Below are 19,308 nucleotides of genomic sequence, written 5' to 3' on the forward strand. Positions count from 1 at the left end.
CTGAAACTTAATAAAGCTAAAATATAATCTGCCACAGAGTTTCACAGGAGGCATAGAGAGAACAGCAGCAAGTATAACATTTTGCAAAATGTTTTGAATTTAATTTTAGAGATAACATACCATTAGCCACATATCCCAGCTGTGGTATAAGTTGTTCATCTTTACAATTTTCCCGTCCTGGTACCAGCCTTTGGAATTTTGTAGGATGAGGATTTCCATCAACATCCACCAAGAATGGGGGAGGCATGAGGTGAGGAGCTTGCTGGGTTTGTTCATCTAATACATAGTTGTTGGCATCACGGATAAGAGGTCGATAATCCGTGTGGAAGAACATCTGATCTGGAATCTTTATGACAGATGCTTAGTATTTATGTGCACAGGGGATTTACAGATATAAGCACTTATTTTCACTCCTAGAGCACATGCATTTTTCAAATCAGACAATTTTTGCATTCTCTTCTATTCCTTTATTGCCACATGTTTTCTATAGGTAGAAGTGATTCACCTAGATTGTAATCCCATATTTTCTCCACAAAATCCCTGCAATCTGTACTACTTTCTGGGCCTATATCATATTTCTCTTATTTTTATTTAAGTTTCAAAAAACATATAAACCTTTATGACTATTTTTCTTGCTTATTTTTATTCAAATAAGAATGGAATGCAATACAAACAGTGATGCATGTAGATTGCCGGAAGCCGGTCCATCCTTGCTGCTTGACACAGTCGCTGCAGGAAAGAAACATCTGCACAGCATATGTTTCAAGGGACCTGGCGTATATAGCATACTGTTCTTAATATGTTTGCTCCCCTTAGCGCTGTGTGTTTTAACCAAGGTCACCTCTCTGAGAAAGGTTGTTTCCCCAGGTAGGGATTTTTCCCTGAAGTCAGGGAGGGGATAAAATTCCTTAACTAAGTGCCAGGCGGGTAGTTAATCACTTTAACTACAAACAATCACGCTTAAGCTACAAAATCTTTACTCCCTGGAATGGAGATAAGAAACGCCCTAACCTTTGCAATAGAAATTGACAGGATTAAAATCAACTGGTATAAATACGGATGTAACAAGACAATAAACAGCAGAACCTCTCTGGAGATCCAGACCAGAACTTGGCTGGAGATCCTGGCTAGGCTGCTGATCAACTGAACGCTGTCTCCGTGTCATTCCTTCTTCGCCGACTCCATCTACACCTTTGGGAACCCCTGGACCTGCTGGGGTTGGACCCCGGCATCTGGCGCCCGAACAGGGTTCCCTTAGGTAAGTCCCCCCGTACTTGGGACGGATAGGACTGCACCGTAGGGTGCTGCAGACCCCCCCCTATAGAGGATAAGTAGGGTAAGCGGGTAGTTAGTACAGAACTTAGATTGACAGGATGGGTCATACTGAGTCTAAAGAAAAAAGACTCTGTATTAATCTCTTAACGCATATGCTTGCTAGCAGAGGAGTTAAGGTTACTCCCAGTCAGACAGAAAGTTTTATAGAAGATGTATGTCAATGGCTTCCTGAGGATGGAACTGTTAATTTAGAAACTTGGACTAAAGTAGGAAAGCAATTAAAGAACTATTACAGCTACCATGGATCTGAGAAGGTCCTGCCAAATATCTTTTCCCTCTGGAATTCAATCTGTGACACCTTGGCACCAGAGGCAAAAACGGTTGAACTTTCTCAAAATTTAAATAGTCCCTCGGCTCCACCCAGAGAGGATACATCATTATTGTCTTCAGCTCAATCTAAAAGCAATTTAGCTATGCCTACTGATCGGGAGGAGAATAAATATCATAAACATGACCATTGGTCCTTTCCAGTCAGTAGAGAGGAGAGAGGCCCTCCCATTCAAAACAGGCTCCCCAAATTAGAAAGGAAGCCTAAACCAGGTCCTGTGGCTCCTATGAGCTCCATGTCTAAATTTCAAAGGGCGATAAGAGAAGCTGAAGCTAATGGAGATCTTGAATTCTCACTCTGCTTCCCAGTTGCATATGAGAATGAGTTTGGTGAGAACGAAAACCCCACCTGGGAGCCTATACCTTACAAAGTACTTAAAGAATTAAAATTGGCCTGCTCTGAATATGGACCTCTAGCTCCTTACACACAAACCTTGGTAGAAACCCTAGCCAATAAATGGATGACTCCTTATGATTGGTCACAGGTTTGTAAAGCCTGTCTCTCAGGAGGCAATTACTTACTATGGAAAACTGAATATGATGATCTTGCTAAGAGAGCAGTAGCCACTAGCAAAAATTCCAGAAAAGGAATAACCCTAGACATGATATTAGGAGAAGGTGATTTTAACACGGCTCAGGAGCAAATGTATATGCCCACAGAGGCACTTACCAAAGTAACCAGTTGTGCAGTAAATGCCTGGAAATCCCTACCTTATACAGCAGGAAAAACAACCACCCTTACAGAGGTTAAACAGAAGGTCGAGGAACCATATCAGGATTTTCCTTTCTCGCCTCATACAGGCAGTCAAGAGAGTAATCAATAACAAAGAGGCAGCCGATATCCTAATCAAACAACTGGCTTTTGATAATGCTAATAATACCTGTCAGGCTTTATTAAGGCCGATTCACAGAACAGGAACTATAAATGATTTTATAAAACAGTGTGCTGATGTAAGTCCAGCATTTATACAGGGTGTAGCTATAGCTGCAGCTCTCAAAGGGGAGACATACCCTCAATATGTACAGGCTATAGGACAAGCCAGCAATAATACAGGTAATAAAAGAAATATGAACTGCTACTCTTGTGGCTTATCTGGGCACTTTAGCAGAGAATGCCCAAATAAAAATAGTAATACTCAGGCCAGATGGCAAGCTCCTCAACAGCCTGGAAATACATTAGGGAATAATATTAATCCTCCAAAAACCGTTTGTCCCCAATGTCAGAAAGGATTCCATTGGGCAAAGGAATGTAGATCAAAATACCATAAAAATGGTCGGCCTTTAAACTCTACAAATAGCTCCCAAGGAGGTTATATCCCATCACCTCAATTGGGAAACTTGAGAAGGGGCCAGCCCCAGGCCCCTGCAATAATAGGGGCATCAACCTTCAACCCCTCTGCAAATTTCGATCAGTCAGTGACCTCTTCAGGGCAACCCCAGGCAGTGCAGGATTGGACCTCCACTCAACCACCCACGCAATACTAACCCCAGACTCGCCAGTAGCAGCCATTCCTACAGGAGTGTCTGGGCCGCTGCCTGAGGGAACCGTAGGTTTAATATTAGGGCGGAGCTCCACCTCCTTACAGGGGATCTTAGTCATCCCAGGAGTTGTTGATGCAGACTACACAGGAGAAATACAGATTTTACTTTCCCCACCCACCACAACTATACAGATTCAGCCCAACAAGAGAATTGCCCAATTACTCCTGCTACCAATACATAAAATAGGGACAGTTGTTACCCAGAAAGCTAGAGGGGCCGGAGGCTTTGGATCTAGCGATGCAGCATTTTGGATACAAGAAATCCATGCTACTAGACCTACAAAAATTTTACAAATTCAGGGAAAACCAATTGAAGGTCTATTGGATACAGGAGCAGATGTTTCCTGCATAGCAGGGAAGGATTGGCCCTCTTCATGGCCCACGCACACCACCTCCACTTCCCTAGTAGGACTAGGCAAGGCATCTAATGTAAAAAAGAGTTCTCAGATTTTAACTTGGGCTGATGAAGATCAACATTCAGGGACATTCTGTCCCTATGTAATTACGACTATCCCCTTTACATTATGGGGAAGAGATATCTTGTCTCAAATGGGAGTTCTATTATATAGCCCCAGTGATAGAGTAACATCACAGATGCTAGACACGAGATTTAATCCAGGAAAGGGATTAGGAAAAGAAAGTAATACCTCACACTCCTCGACAGGATTTATAATTGGGGCCATTGCCCTTAGACTGCTGATCCCATAGTCTGGAAATCGTCACAACCAGTATGGGTCGAGCAATGGCCCTTAACATCTGAGAAAATATGAGCAGCCCGACAATTAATTGATCAGCAATTAGCAGAGGGAAATATAGAGCCATCAAATAGTCCCTGGAACACACCCATATTTGTAATAAGAAAGAAATCAGGCAAGTGGAGACTTTTGCAAGATCTAAGAGCCATAAATGCCACCATGGAAGATATGGGCTCCTTACAACCTGGATTGCCCTCCCCTGTGGCAATTCCACAGGAGTATTGTGTTGTTGTTATTGACTTACAGGATTGTTTTTTCACTATACCTCTTCACCCGGCTGATTGTCAAAGATTTGCATTCAGCATACCATCAGAAAACTTTAAACAGCCTTATCAGAGATATCAATGGAAGGTTCTCCCACAAGGTATGAAAAATAGTCCTACATTATGTCAAAAGTTTGTAGATCAGGCATTGCAAGTTATTAGAAAGAAATTTTCAGATCTATATCTTATTCATTACATGGATGATATTTTACTAGCTCATAAAGATCGGGCTACTTTACAGGAAATTCGTACTCAGACCATCCTTGCTGTAGAAGAACATGGTCTAAAAATAGCCCCAGAAAAGATTCAGACTGAACCTTCTTTTTCCTACTTAGGCAGAATATTACATACCTCTACTATCACCCATCAGCCTTTACAATTAAGATCATTTAAACACATTGAATGATTATCAGAAACTATTGTGATATCAACTGGGTCAGGTCATATCTAAAAATAACCACTCTTGACTTAAAACCTCTATTTGACATTTTAAAGGGAGATTCTAACCCTAAGTCTCCCCGACAATTAACTGTAGAAGGAGAAAAGGCTATAGCAAAAATAGAACAGGCCATCAATAAACAGCAACTACAGTATCTAGATTATTCCAAATCTTGGGCCTTAATTATTCTAGCCACTAAATATACTCCTACAGGATGCTTGTGGCAGGAAGGACCATTAGAATGGATACATTTACCTGTCACTCCTAGGAAGATTGTACCACCCTATCCCTCCCTAGTGGCCACTCTCATTATCAAAGGTAGCCGACGCAGTATCGAACTCTTTGGAAGAGAAGTTACTGAGATAATAATACCTTATAAAAGAGAACAATTAGACACACTATTACAATTTGAAGAAGAGTGGCAAATAGCTATAGGTAACTTCCCAGGACAAATTTTACATCATTTGCCAAGATCACCTATATTGCAATTTCTCTCCCTACATCCGTTTATATTTCCTATTAAATGTTCAAAAGAGCCATTATCACCTCCTGCCTCCTTAGTATTCACAGATGGCTCCTCTAATGGTAGGGCAGTAACAATCAATAACCCATGTTCAACAAACTCTAGAGACGTCAGCTCAGAGAACAGAGCTTTTGGCAGTCATTTATGCTTTTGAACAATTGCAACAGGTTCCCTTTAACTTGTACACTGACTCTCAATATATAGTTAAATTATTTCCTCATATTGAGACCGCCTCTATCCCACAAGGAAGAACAGCCATTTTCTCTTTGTTAACTCAGCTACAAACTTACATTCATAAACGAGAAAAGGCTTTCTATATTGGACATATTAGAGCTACCAGGACCCTTAAGCGAAGGAAATTATCAGGCTGATTTACTAACTCGCCCAGTAGTTTGTACAGCTCTAGAAGAAGCCCGGCGGTCTTATGCCATTCACCATCAAAATGCTTCTGCTCTCCGTCTATATTATCGCATATCTAGAGAAGCTGCTCGAAGTATTGTGCGTGACGGCGGCCATTGTCCTACTCATTTTCCTAGCCCTGTTACAGGAGTTAATCCAAGAGGACTTAGACCCTGTGACTTATGGCAGATGGATATTACTCATGTCCCATCTTTTGGCAAACTTTGCTATGTGCATGTTTGTATTGATACCTTTTCTCATGTTATCCTTGCTTCTGCACGTACAGGAGAAGCCTTTAAAGATGTAAGTCAACATCTATTCCAATGCTTTTCCTACCTAGGAATACCAAGGGCACTTAAAACAGACAATGGGCCTGCCTATACCTCTAGAGCTTTTAAAAACTTATGCTCTACATTCGGCATCGCACATACTACAGGAATACCCTACAATCCTCAAGGCCAAGCAATAGTAGAAAGCGCTCACCAAACTTTAAAAACACAAATTAAAAAATTACAAGAAAATGAGTTTAAATATTCCTCTCCTCATCATGTTCTACAACATACTCTATTTGTAATTAATATACTAAATGTAGATTCTGAGGGAAATTCCCCAATGTACAGGCATTGGAACCCTGATTTAACTAAACCTAAAGCCCTCATCAAATGGAGAGACTTGCTTACAGGAGCCTGGAAGGGACCTGATGTACTTTTAACCTGGGGGAGAGGATATGCTTGTATATTTCCACAGGACGCAGACTCACCTGTGTGGATTCCAGACCATCTAGTCCGACCTTATGTCTCACCGCCCGCCATCTCTGCCTCACCATAGCACACCTGACCAGTGCCCGTCTGCAGCAGATGTGCAGCCCTGAGCTAGAACAATCTGTCCATTGGGAGGATCATATGTGTCTCCTTTTTGTCTTTCCACATGTCCCAGCCTTGCCCCACATCTCCTTTCCTTTTTCTTTTTTTTTTAAATCTAAATACTTGTTTGCTGGTTCTTTGGCCTTTCTCCTTCTTTCCTGAACACAGCCTTTTCTAGAATCTCCCTACCTTACTGTTCCCAGAAGGGCACCTCCCTTTTCTGCCATGACTAGGGGGTGTCTGGTATATGTCCCATACATGGAGTTGTCTTGTGCCAAGAGCCTGACATCCTGGGCTGAGAAAGCCCTGTTCCGGGACTCTCCTTTGTCCTGTATTGGCCCCTCTTACCCTTGTGTCAAGAGGGACCCTCTTCTTACAATCCAATTGCCCATAGCTGTTGCCTGAGCTCTCTGTTCATGCTGAGGTTGAAGCCTCATGGTGGCTGGTACCATGGATCTGTCTCTCACCCAATAGCGTGAGCTGGGCCCTCCCTGGAGAAGAAACCTGGGTTCCCCAAGATATGTGATCAATACCGGGGCCCCGCCAGCAGGCAAGGGGATCCCAAGGCAGTTGCTGGGCATGGAGGCCAGAGGAACATAGGCTACCAAGGAGACAGAACTGAACCTCACATCATCCTACTTGGCCCAGAGATGGCTGGTAGTCAAAGACGGGTAAGACCCCACAGGGTGGGGCAACCTAAGACTGGCACAGTCGGGGGGCCAGTAGGAGAGAACTTGGGGTTCAAAAGAGGTGGGGCACAGATCCTCACCCCCCCAATGGTTCAGGGGCTTGAACACTCGCCCCTTCTGAGGAAGGTCTCCTGTCCCCATGGCTACTTCCCGCTTCCCACGCCCAGCTCAGATCGGGACCCAGGTAAAGACAGAGACTGGCTGACAGCAGCTGCCCTCTCACTGCAACAGGACTTGTTTTCCATTTCTACCTTGGACCACAGGGAAAGGGGAAGCTGAAGGAAAAGGCTGTGTCAGGATGCTGCCTTCTCCCCTTTCTTCTCCCCCTTTTTTCTAAACACTTCCATGCCTTGTAGTTCTTTTGCTTTCTCTTCTTTTTCTCTCTACTACCCTCCATCTTCCATATCAGCTGACCCAGAGGGCACAGCTTACTCCTCCTCAGACATCGACACCACCATCAACCACTACCCTGATGGACCCTTTGATGCAGCCCTTCAACTTGTTGACGCTTCGGGAAGCCCGTCGCCAGTGATGCTGCCCGCTAGCCAGACCAACAAAGACAATCAAACCAACAACTTGAGGACAGCTGAAATCCCTTGACTGAAGAGGCCGGCAACCTTCTACAGGAATGGGGCTCCTTGTGCGCTCCATCCACTATGGTTATAGTTATGCTCACTGTCATTGCTTGCCAGTCTTCTACCGAGTCTTAAACGGCCCAATCTGAGAGGTGGCCACTGATTTGAATGCGCTATCATTTAAAAAATAAAAAAGGGGGAATTTGCCGGAAGCCGGTCCATCCTTGCTGCTTGACACAGTCGCTGCAGGAAAGAAACATCTGCACAGCATATGTTTCAAGGGACCTGGCGTATATAGCATACTGTTCTTAATATGTTTGCTCCCCTTAGCGCTGTGTGTTTTAACCAAGGTCACCTCTCTGAGAAAGGTTGTTTCCCCAGGTAGGGATTTTTCCCTGAAGTTAGGGAGGGGATGAAACTCCTTAACTAAGTGCCAGGCGGGTAGTTAATCACTTTAACTACAAACAATCATGCTTAAGCTACATAACCTTTACTCCCTGGAATGGAGATAAGAAAAGCCCTAACCTTTGTAATAGAAATTGACAGGATTAAAATCAACTGGTATAAATACGGATGTAACAAGACAATAAACAGCAGAACCTCTCTGGAGATCCAGACCAGAACTTGGCTGGAGATCCTGGCTAGGCTGCTGATCAACTGAACACTGTCTCCGCGTCCTTCCTTCTTTGCCGACTCCGTCTACGCCTTTGGGAATCCCTGGACCTGCTGGGGTTGGACCCCAGCAGTAGATATCAATTGCCTAGACCAGTGATGGCGAACCTATGACACATGTGTCAGAGGTGACACGCGAACTCATTTTTTTGGTTGATTTTTCTTTTTTAAATGGCATTTAAATATATAAAATAAATATCAAAAATATAAGTCTTTGTTTTACTATGGTTGCAAATATCAAAAAATTTCTATATGTGACACGGCACCAGAGTTAAGTTAGGGTTTTTCAAAATGCTGATACGCCGAGCTCAAAAGGTTTGCCATCACTGGCCTAGACACTAAAATGTGATAGAAGTATTGAGCTGAACTCAGTGATTCTGAATTATCTTCCAACTCTAAGATTCTAAAATCTATTTCAAATTCACAGCTAATAAAATATAAGGAACTGGTGAAGTCAGTTTCCAAAGTATTTTAATAAGATCAATAGGTAAAGTAGCCAAGCAAGAAAATAAATGTTCGATCACCAGCTGTTTATTCCCAATTTATGATAAGTACAGGATGCAATTTTACTGTTGTCCTCACCTATTATACCTGAAAGGTAGTACAGAGAATATGTTCTAGTGAATTTTTATATCTATATCACCCTGTATATATCTTAATCACTATTAAGTCTTATGTTTTACCAAGAAAGGTAACTTAGTTGTTTTATATCTATTAACACACAATGACACTTATTAACTGAAGACTTCAAAGAAAATTTATAAATGATACAATCCAAAGGTAAAGTCTTCAACAAAAATCAAATATACTAACCTTTTCATAGTATTTACTGCATCCAAAACCAAAAAGCAGCAAATGCCCATGAGAATCTGTGCAGGCAAAATGGTTTCCATCTGGTGAAAATTTACAATCAAACACTGCACCATGGCCTTGGCCTTCAATCTGAAATTTAGAGGAGTAATTTTAAATCATCGTTAAGAGGTAATTTTCAAATAATAAATAAGCAATAGTGTCTGCTTGCTCATATCAACATTCCAATGTACTCTCTGGCTTCTGTAGCCAGGATCCTAATGGAAACAGTAAGCTCTAAAAGAAATTAGGGAGAATAAAAATTCAGTGCATGGTATCAAATATTATTAACAATGCCATATTTCAAACAGTACTAAATGAGTGACTGAGGGGACTAAAAACATCTAAACACAACCAAATTGACAAAGGTGATATCTCAGCAAAGTTAAAATATTACCTTTACATCTTAAATTGTAATGCAAGTAAGTCTTAAAATAACAATCCTAAAATTAAAGCACACAAATCAATTTTATCAATAAAAGACAGATGTTATTATTAATGCCCTGGATCTGCTTAAAACCTATAAAAGGGACCTCAAAGGATAACAATTCAGAAATGTTTAGGAACAATGCTTCTTCAGAGAAGGAAACTGAATATGTAGGATAGGATTAGTCCCATAACCACAGGAAGGTGTTCATTCTACTGGGAGAAGAGACAGCTCACCAGATTTTTACATGATTTGTGCAAAATATATATATCAAGAGTATTCATATCTCCAATGCTACATTTGCCAAACAACTCCCTGATTACTAATTAAGCCATATGGGGTTCACCAGAAGCAGATAAAATATAGTGAACTGTTGTGATTAATAAATTAGGATTATAATTTAAGCATTAACCTTTTTGTGAGTTTGGTTAGTGTTAGCTCCAAAAGTTCATTATATCTGAGTTTTGAGAGTTCAGGGCTGGGGACCAGAATTTGGTAAATGCTAACACCATGAAAACAGAGTCACCCTGAAAGATATAATACTCTACTGGCCTTACACTTAGGTCTTCAATGATTCGGTTACTCTGTGGATTTAAACATAGGTCACATGAGGTTCTTTGGCACTAAATATACTTTAATTACCAAGTTGTCATAAAAGAGAAATCTGTTGTAATATGAACTAAGCACATTTTTTTCTTACCATGTTAAAATAATTCCGAATTTTGGTCCCCCGGTCAAGGTCCCAAATGAAAATGTTCCCATCATGGCCCGCTGAAAGTATGATCCTTTGATCAAATGGATGTGCTTCCAAAACAAATACTTCATCATCATGTCCCTGTGATAAAATCAATTAAACACGAAAAGCAACCTTAAGCATCTGGTTTATTTGGTCAAAAGATCTCCAGAGTACACTATCAATCCAATTCAGATTAATTCATGCCCATCAAGTTAGCAGCATTTAATACATGGACACTACAGTGAATACTTAGGTAAGATTTCCTTGAATGTTTTAGTGCTGATTTCATAAAGTATTCAATAGACAGAAGAACTGAAAAAGTATTTAATACATAGTTCAAAACAGTTACAGCTCATTAACCAGGGTCCTAAAGTGGAATTGGTATTTCTAGGACTCTACTATTTAAAAGGCCACAGAAAATGTAACAAACAGAATCATTCATTAATACTCAGTTATGCCACAGTGATAACAGACAAACCTTCATTGTTCTTCAGCCAGCAGTCTCTATCACTGGTATTCAAATTGTATTTTATGAGGCCTCATGATACATTCAAACAACAAAGTATACTGAACTGACGCTGTCCTTTATCTACTTTATAATTGAGAATTTCATTTAATATGCTGAGAAATGGATTTGCTTATTAAAAAGTTTGAAAACCAATGTTGTACATATATGTTTGCCTTCTAATAAATAAATGATTTATCAGTATATAGAGAGATCTTACTTCAGGGATCTGCAAACTTGAACCTACAGGCCAAATCCAGCTCCCAGATGTTTTTGTATACACAGTCTGTGAGCTTAGAATGGTTTTACATTGTTTAAAGGTTGTAAAAAAAAAAAAAAGAATATGCAACAGTGATCCTACGTGGCCTATAAAGCCTAAAATATTTATTATGTGGCCTCTTAAAGAAAAAGTTTGCCAACATCTGATTTAGATCATTGTTGATTTTACTTAATTCCTGGTTAGAGAGTACATGATTAAGAACAGGCTATAAGTCTTAGAAAAAGATACAAGACATCCTGAAGCTGAACTTCACTTAATAAAACATCATATTACACATCAAGAGCCTCTAGAAATGATCATATATTTTGAATCTACAAAGTGCACCTTATCCCAAATCACTGTATAAGAAATACAATAGAGTATCCTGCCACATTACCATCATGGACAAAAATAAAGCTTATTAAAAAATAATTGCAGACAGGCTGAAAATGTGAAGTGTTAAGATTAGAAGGTAAAATCCCAATACAATAAATATTATCACAATTAAAATTTATCAAAACTGCTTTCCCAGTGACTACTACAAAATCTTTTGTTATAACAAAAATCTCTTCCTGAATAATCAATTTGATACAGTAAATATTTTTGCAGGATCCTAACAAGTAAACAATAAAATTACTTTGTTAAATTTTAATGATACAATTACTTCAGTGTATAATAGGAAAAAAAGGCTCTTAAATAGGAGAATTAATATTTTGGTCATATGCCTTGGGATACTGCATAGACACTGGATCTAGGGAACAAAACCTAGTCAAATCCAGTAATGTCTTAAGACTCATCATCTGTCCTATTTTTATTTATTAAGTACACTTCTATTTCTACCACCACCACACAAATCCAAATTATCATAATGGTCCATCCTACTCTTGACTCCGACAATATACCCAATGTCATTCTTATCTCTAATCTAATTATTCTGTTGCCAGACTTGTATGGTATTTTTCAAAAGCAATAATTCACAGGTAATACCTTTGCTTTTAAACTCTTTAATGATTCCCAAATAGTCTTTGGGGAGATCTCACAAGACCTTGAATGGTCTGGCCCCTGTCCATTTCTTCAATTCTATCTAGTGACACTCTATTTCTGCTTTCTGTGCTTCAGTCAAAAATTGGCTTTCTTTCAATTCCCTTCTACCCCAGGACCTTTGTAGATGCTTTTCCCTACTGCTGTAAGGACTTTCGAACCTCTTCACATATGTAATTTATCAAATATTTATTGATCTCCTACCATGTTGAGAAAGAAAGTAAACAAGAAAAATATCAGGAAATGATAAACACTATGATTAAAATAAAGCAAGAGGAGGCCAATCCAGATTGTTTGATCAGCAAAGGCCTTGTCAAGGATGTGACATTTAGGCTAAGACCTGGGTAATTTCTACCTTTCAAATCTTAACTCAAACTTCACTTCCTCAGGAAACTTGCTCTGACTCTCCCAGATCAGGGTTTGTCAACTTGTTAGAAACTTGCATTTTATTTTGCACTTCTCTTTCTTAGCATTTATTTGATTAATTTTTTCTCCTAATAGGCTATAAAATCATTTATTACTAATACCCAACTCAGTGGCTGGCACATAGGAGATGCTCAGTAAGTATTTGCTGAATGGAAAAACATTATACCTCACTAAGACCCTGATATACAAATTGTTAACACAGAAAATATAAGCTCTTTACAAAAACTAAGTAAATTTGACTGTTATAAGGACTAAAAGTAATCTGTTCTAAAATTTCTTCAGTAAAATTCACAGAAAACAGATAGTCAGCCCATGGTAATAGTACAACTAAACAAAACTCTAAATTAAGGTACTTATCAAGAAAGAATTTTACATGGATTTATAAAATCAATGGCTATAACATGGCCTTCGAAATTGTGATTTTTAGACATATAGACTTGTGCTGTCTAATAATGTAGTTTTAACCACATACGGGTATTAAGCATTTGCAATGTGGCTAGTCTGAATTGAGATATTCTCTAAGTATAAAACACACAGTTGATTTCAAAGATTTAGTGTGAAAAAAAGAAAGCAAAATATTTCATTAAGTCCAGCCAGCATGGCTCAATGGTTGAGTCTTGACCTATGAACCAGGAGGTCACAGTTTGATTTCTGGTTTGGGGCACATGCCCGGGTTACGGACTTGATCCCCAATGTGGAGTGTGCAGGAGGCAGCTGATCAATAATTCTCTCTCATCATTGATGTTTCTATCTCTTTCTCCCTCTCCCTTCCTCTCTGAAACCAATAAAAATATTTTTAAAAAATATATTTCATTAATAATTTTATATTAATTATATGTTGAAATGCTACCAGTTTGGATATACTAGGTTAAATAAAATCCTATATAATAAAAGGCTAATATGAAAATTGACCGAATGGAAGAACGACCAGTTGCTATGATGTGCACTGACCACCAGAGGGCAGATGCTCAACACAGGAGCTGCCCCCTGGTGGTCAGTGCGCTCCCACAGGGGGAGTGCTGCTCAGCCAGAAGCCCTAAGCCAGGCTCACTGCAAGTGAGTGCAGCAGCGGTGGTGGGAACCTCTCCTGCCTCCATGGCAGTGCTAAGGCATCAGTTGGACATCCCCTGAGGCTCCTGGACTATGAGAGGGCGCAGACTGGGCTGAGGGACCCCCGCCCACCCCGAGTGCACAAATTTCCTGCACTGGGCCTCTAGTATAGTATTAAAATTAATTTCACCTGCTGGACTTTACCTTTTTATTGTGGGCTGCTAGAAAAATTAATATTACATATGTGGCTCATTACATTTCTATTAGAGTGTGCCAACATTGACAAACATTTCCTAACAATGAATCAAGCAAGCGGCCTGGCTGATGTGGCTCAGTAGTTGAGCATCAACCCATGAACCAGGAGGTCACAGTTTGATTCCTGGTCAGGACACGTGCCTGGGTTATGGGCTCAATCCCTGGCATGCAGGAGGCAGCTGATCAATGGTTCTCTCTTATCACTGATTTTTCTATCCCTTTCTCCCTCTCCCTTCCTCTCTCTGAAATCAATTAAAAAATATTAAAAAATAATCAAGCAAATAGTAAAGGATTTTCCACACATATTAACAGAAACTTATACTAGGGAACAGAGAAAGCCAGAACGAGATAAGTGCTGGCTTATATATATAAGGAAGAACCTAATATTCCACTAAACAGTGTTAAAGTTTTATTTAGGAAAGAGAACTTAGGAGGTATATGAAAGATAAACTGGAAATACATCCAAAATTAAAGAAACCTTTAGAAAGCTAATATGCATTAGATAAGATTATCTCAGAAAGGAGTCAATAAGGATTGAACCATGGTATGCTGCAAATTCAAGTTATGAGAATTGGTTTCTAGTCCCTATCACTACTTTATTTACCAGCGATTTTAAACCTTTTTCATCTCAAGAAAAAGTAATTACTAAAATTTTGTGGCACACCAAAAGAGACATTATATTTTTGCTAATCTGACAAAAAAATAGATTAATTTTGATTTATTCACACTGTATGGCTATTGTTGTTGTCATTTTTTCATTTGACAATCTAAGGGAAAAGAGGTCAGTGACCCTGACTAAATAATCATATTTTGAAAATTCTTGTGGCACACCAGCGTGCTGCAGCACATGGGTTGAAATTTGGTGGTATAAACCATAGGGCAAACACTTGGCCCTTCCCCTAAAAATATCTATGAATCAGTAATTTAATTTAACTTGAAGTCAACTTGAACTATCTTAAACTGCCAAGCATCAAACACACCCATGTAATTTCAGTTATTAATCCTATCAACTTTCACAACACAAGTATAGCAGCCTTTTACTATGACAAATACATTTTTTTTAAAAAAAGAAAGAGGAGCCCTAGCTGAATTGGCTCAGTCGGCCTGTGGGTTCGATTCCAGTCAAGGGTGCATACCTTGGTTTCAGGTTCAATCCCAGCCCAGGTCAGGGCCCCATGAAGGAGGCAACCAATTGAAGTGTCTCTCTCAAATCGATGTTTCTCTCTCTGTATGTGTCTCCCTCTCCCTTCCAATCTCTCTAAAATTCAATCGAAAAAAATATCTTTGGGTGAAGATTAACAAAGATAGAAGAAAGAGGAAAAGACACCTTTTTCTCCAACTTCCTCTCACCTCCATTTCTTACATAAACTAATCTATGAAGGTAGAATATATAAAATATCCTTGTCAAAACAAAGTTAGTTCTATCCCTAAAATAGTAACAACAAAAAGACCCAGTGCATGCCAGAAACAAAATAACATATATTCTTGGCTGCATACAATAACATAACAGATAAATAAATACCAGAACTGGAAAGGATCTTGAAAATTTTCATAACTGCTTTTAGCAGCTATACCATGTGTCATCACTATTTTGCAGATATGTAAATAGAGGTACCTCACATAATTACTTCTCTAAGGGATAGTAAGTCATAGAAAGTAAACTGGAACATAAATTTCCTGTCTTCTAGAATGCCCTTTTTGACCATTTTAATTATTCTAAAAATAGAATACTTACGGATAATGTATGAAGAAGTTGCCCAGTGACTGAATTCCATACTTTCAAAAGGAAATTGTTCACTGCAGTAATAATTGTGGTGTCATAGCGATCCCAGGCTACCATAGTCACCTTAAGTTTAGTGACCTTGTCTTCCCCAGAAGGCAAGTTATTCCTAAACAAAATAATTTGCAGTATTCATACACTGTAAATTCTTAACAAAAGTGTAACTAACATAGTAAATTATGTCAAAAAATTTCCGCAGGAGTATGCAAATTTTTGGATATAAATTATAAAACATAAATTTAAGTACTGATGAAGTAAAATAAAAAATACCTGCATAGGCCAATATCAATAGCTTATTTTAGGGAAGAAAAAAAGGACACAAGTGGCAAAAATTTTGCATGTAGTTACACAAGAATAACAGAAAAGCGAAATTAAAAAGAAACCTACGAACACCTTAAAATACTAGATACTAGAAAATATAAAGAAAACATATATGGACACTTTATTCCCTTAAATATTAAATTTTGTGAAACTAATAGATCATATGCAAGTGCAGTAAGAGATTTGGTAACTTTTGGTTTAATTGAATATAACATCATCAGTAGCTGGCTATGACTACAAAGTCAGTTCTATATTGTTATAAATGGAAATATAATTAATTTCAGTCATAAACTATTGATCTTTCAATCAATAGTGAAGATAAGGAAAAAGATGCGGATTAAGTGTAAATTAGGAAAATAAATATATAATGACATCCAATAGGGATAACCTCAAACTGTATACATACTTTAACAGCTGATAGCTGTAGATTCGCTTACATTTTGAAAATGAAATGTATTTTTATAAACACTGCCTTCAACACACATTTTTTGGGGGCTCCCTGTATATGACCTGTAGAAAACTAAGGCAGAGAATGACTCCATGGGCATTAGTAGAGCACAGTGATCATAAGAGTCCAGAATTTTAAATGAGTCAGCAATATTTCTATCATCCAGTATGTCAATCAAAAGCAAAAGGCAATTTATTTGGAAACAAAGTACAGATGCAAATTTCACACCTACCAAATAACTCTAAACTATTTACTAATCTAAAAAGATATTTTACTTTCATTATTAAATATAATTCAATAATGTAAGATACTATGCCTTCTGAAAACTAATGAAATACCTAACATCCAAACTTACCCAGTCATTTTAGTAGCCATATCTAGCACTATACTCTTCCATTCTTGTTGCTGATATTGCCAAATTCTTGCTGTTCCATCTCTGCTTCCACTAACAAATCTTAAACTGCAAAGAAAAAGTAAAAATACTCTTATTACTTTCCTCCAAAAAGGAAATCACTTTTTTGCTAATCATAAAAGTAATACTTTCATCCACATATTACTACTGGGGAGAACAAAAATGGTGTACTTTAGAAAACAGTTGGCAGTTCCTCAAAAGGATAAACAAGTTACTGTATGACCTAGCAATTCTACCCCCAGGTTTTTATCCAAAGGAAATGAAAACATTAGTCCACACAAAAACTTGTATACAAATATTTATGGCATTATTCATAACAGGCCAGGAAGTGGCACCAACCCAAATGTCCATCAACTGATAAATGGATAAACTGTGGTATATTCCATACATTCAAATAATATTCATCAATAAAAAGGAAAGAAATAATGATATATGCTGCAACATGGATGAATATTGAAAACATTATGCTAAGTGAAAGAAATCAGTCACAAAAGATTTCACTTATGAAATGTCCAGAATGGGCAAATCTAGAGACAAAAAGTAAATAATGGTTGACCAGAGCTGAGAGTGGGAGTGTAAAAAGATTGTAGATTGAGAGCTACAAGGTATGAGATTTCTTTTTAAGGTGATTAAAATGTTCTAAAATTGATTGTGTTGAATGTTGCAGAATTCTATGAATATACTAAAAACCATTGAATTTTATGTTATGAGGATTATATTTCAATAGAACATAAAAATACACTCATTCAGCAATAATTCCATCACTGTTCATACGTTTCTATACTTTGAGTACTTTATAAAAGACATAAATATATACTTATATATTTCATCCAAAGAAAATAGAATTACACAATATATGATGTTTTATAATGCTTTTCCCTAACTTCAGTATATTTTATAGAAATATTTCTGTGTACAAATACAAAACTAACACATTTTTTAAAATATATATTTTTTATTGATTTCAGAGAGGAAGGGAGAGGGAGAGAGATAAAAACATCAATAATGAGAATCATTGATCCTCTGCCTTCTCAACATCCCTCACTAGGGATCAAGCCCACAACCCAGGCATGCCCCAATCAGGAATAGAACCATGACCTCCTGGTTCACAGGTTGACACTCAATCACTGACATCATTTTTAATGTGCTCAACTATATGGCTGTATCAAAATGTATTTAATCAACCCCCCAATGATGAATATTTATACTATTTCCAGCCTTCACGATCATAGATAATGTGATAAATCTCAATATACATCTTTGCAGAGTCAAAGGATAGACACATTTTTTAAGCTTTTGAAACATACTGCCAAATTACTTCCAAAGTTTTTAATAAATTATAATCTCATAAAAAATTATGGGAGAGTAGCCATTTTCTCTAAACTCTTGGCTATATTGGGTGTTATCATTCTTCATTATCTTGTCATTCTTAAAGAAAAATATTGTTAATATGATTCTAAATTGCATTTCTTTGATCATTAGTAAAATTGTACATCTTGAAAATTTTGATGTATTTATTGACCACATAACTAATTAAGAGAGTTTCTACTTTAAGAAAAAAGACAAGAAGCCCTGGCTGGTTGGCTCAGTGGATAGAGCGTTGGCCTGAAGACCAAAAGGTCCCAGGTTCAATTCCGGTCAAGGGCACATGCCCAGGGTTGTGGGCTCGATCCCTGGTGGGGGGCATGCAGGAGGCAGCCAATCAATGATTCTCTCTCATCACTGATGTTTCTATCATCTCTCTCTCCCTCTCCTTTCTTCTCTGAAATCAATTAAAATGTATTTAAAAAGAAAAAAGGCAAGGAATTTATTCAGATTCTTTTAGCATGAAAAAGTCATAATAAAACAAATCTTCAGGTGTATAACTAAATATTGTGCAATAAACCAACCTTAAAAATCATTTGAATGTTTTTTTCATTGCTAAAACTGTATAGGTGTCATTCTTTGTAGACCGTCATTATTTACTCTTGCATTTAACAAAGATCAAGATAATAGTAATCACCTACTGTCTGAAAATAGTTAAAAATAAAACATGGTAATCTACAGAAAGTCCTTAGAGAAATATAGGGATACAAGTTATGTTAAGTGGTTACATTTTTTAATCTATTGTCAGTCAATTTTAGTCAAGGGAAGATTATCACCTTTTCAGGATCAGACATTTGAGAGGGTACACGAATACCTGCATATAATTTCTGAGTTTTACAGACATAGAAAATATGTATCATATGAATACTAGATAGAATTAGTGATACAGCTGTTCAGCAGGACACTAGGGAGTTAAAATCTGGAGAAGTCAGGAAAGGTTTCACATAGGGCATGAACCTTAAAAGGAAGACAAAACTTAAAGAAGAAACAGGAGAGGGAAAAAAGAGGTAAGGAGAGTGGAAGGGAGATGATGGATGTAGGAGGGAAAGAGAA

The 19,308-nt window shown here is 38.1% G+C and overlaps 1 protein-coding gene across 2 annotated transcripts in view; it reads right to left on the reverse strand.

Moving 5' to 3' along the window:
* Positions 1 to 19,308, reverse strand: part of BRWD3 (bromodomain and WD repeat domain containing 3) — a 153,155-nt gene that overhangs the window by 60,891 nt on the left and 72,956 nt on the right. For both annotated transcript variants that reach the window (XM_059679709.1, XM_059679708.1), the window contains exons 13-17: positions 16,834 to 16,938; positions 15,665 to 15,818; positions 10,358 to 10,492; positions 9,195 to 9,323; positions 121 to 346 (exon numbers count right to left, since the gene is read on the reverse strand). In XM_059679709.1, the coding sequence (XP_059535692.1) occupies positions 121 to 346; positions 9,195 to 9,323; positions 10,358 to 10,492; positions 15,665 to 15,818; positions 16,834 to 16,938 (749 nt within the window). The remainder of the gene's footprint in view (positions 1 to 120; positions 347 to 9,194; positions 9,324 to 10,357; positions 10,493 to 15,664; positions 15,819 to 16,833; positions 16,939 to 19,308) is intronic.

Source organism: Myotis daubentonii, chromosome X (genome assembly GCF_963259705.1).
Source record: "Myotis daubentonii chromosome X, mMyoDau2.1, whole genome shotgun sequence".
In the NCBI taxonomy this organism is placed as follows: domain Eukaryota; kingdom Metazoa; phylum Chordata; class Mammalia; order Chiroptera; family Vespertilionidae; genus Myotis; species Myotis daubentonii.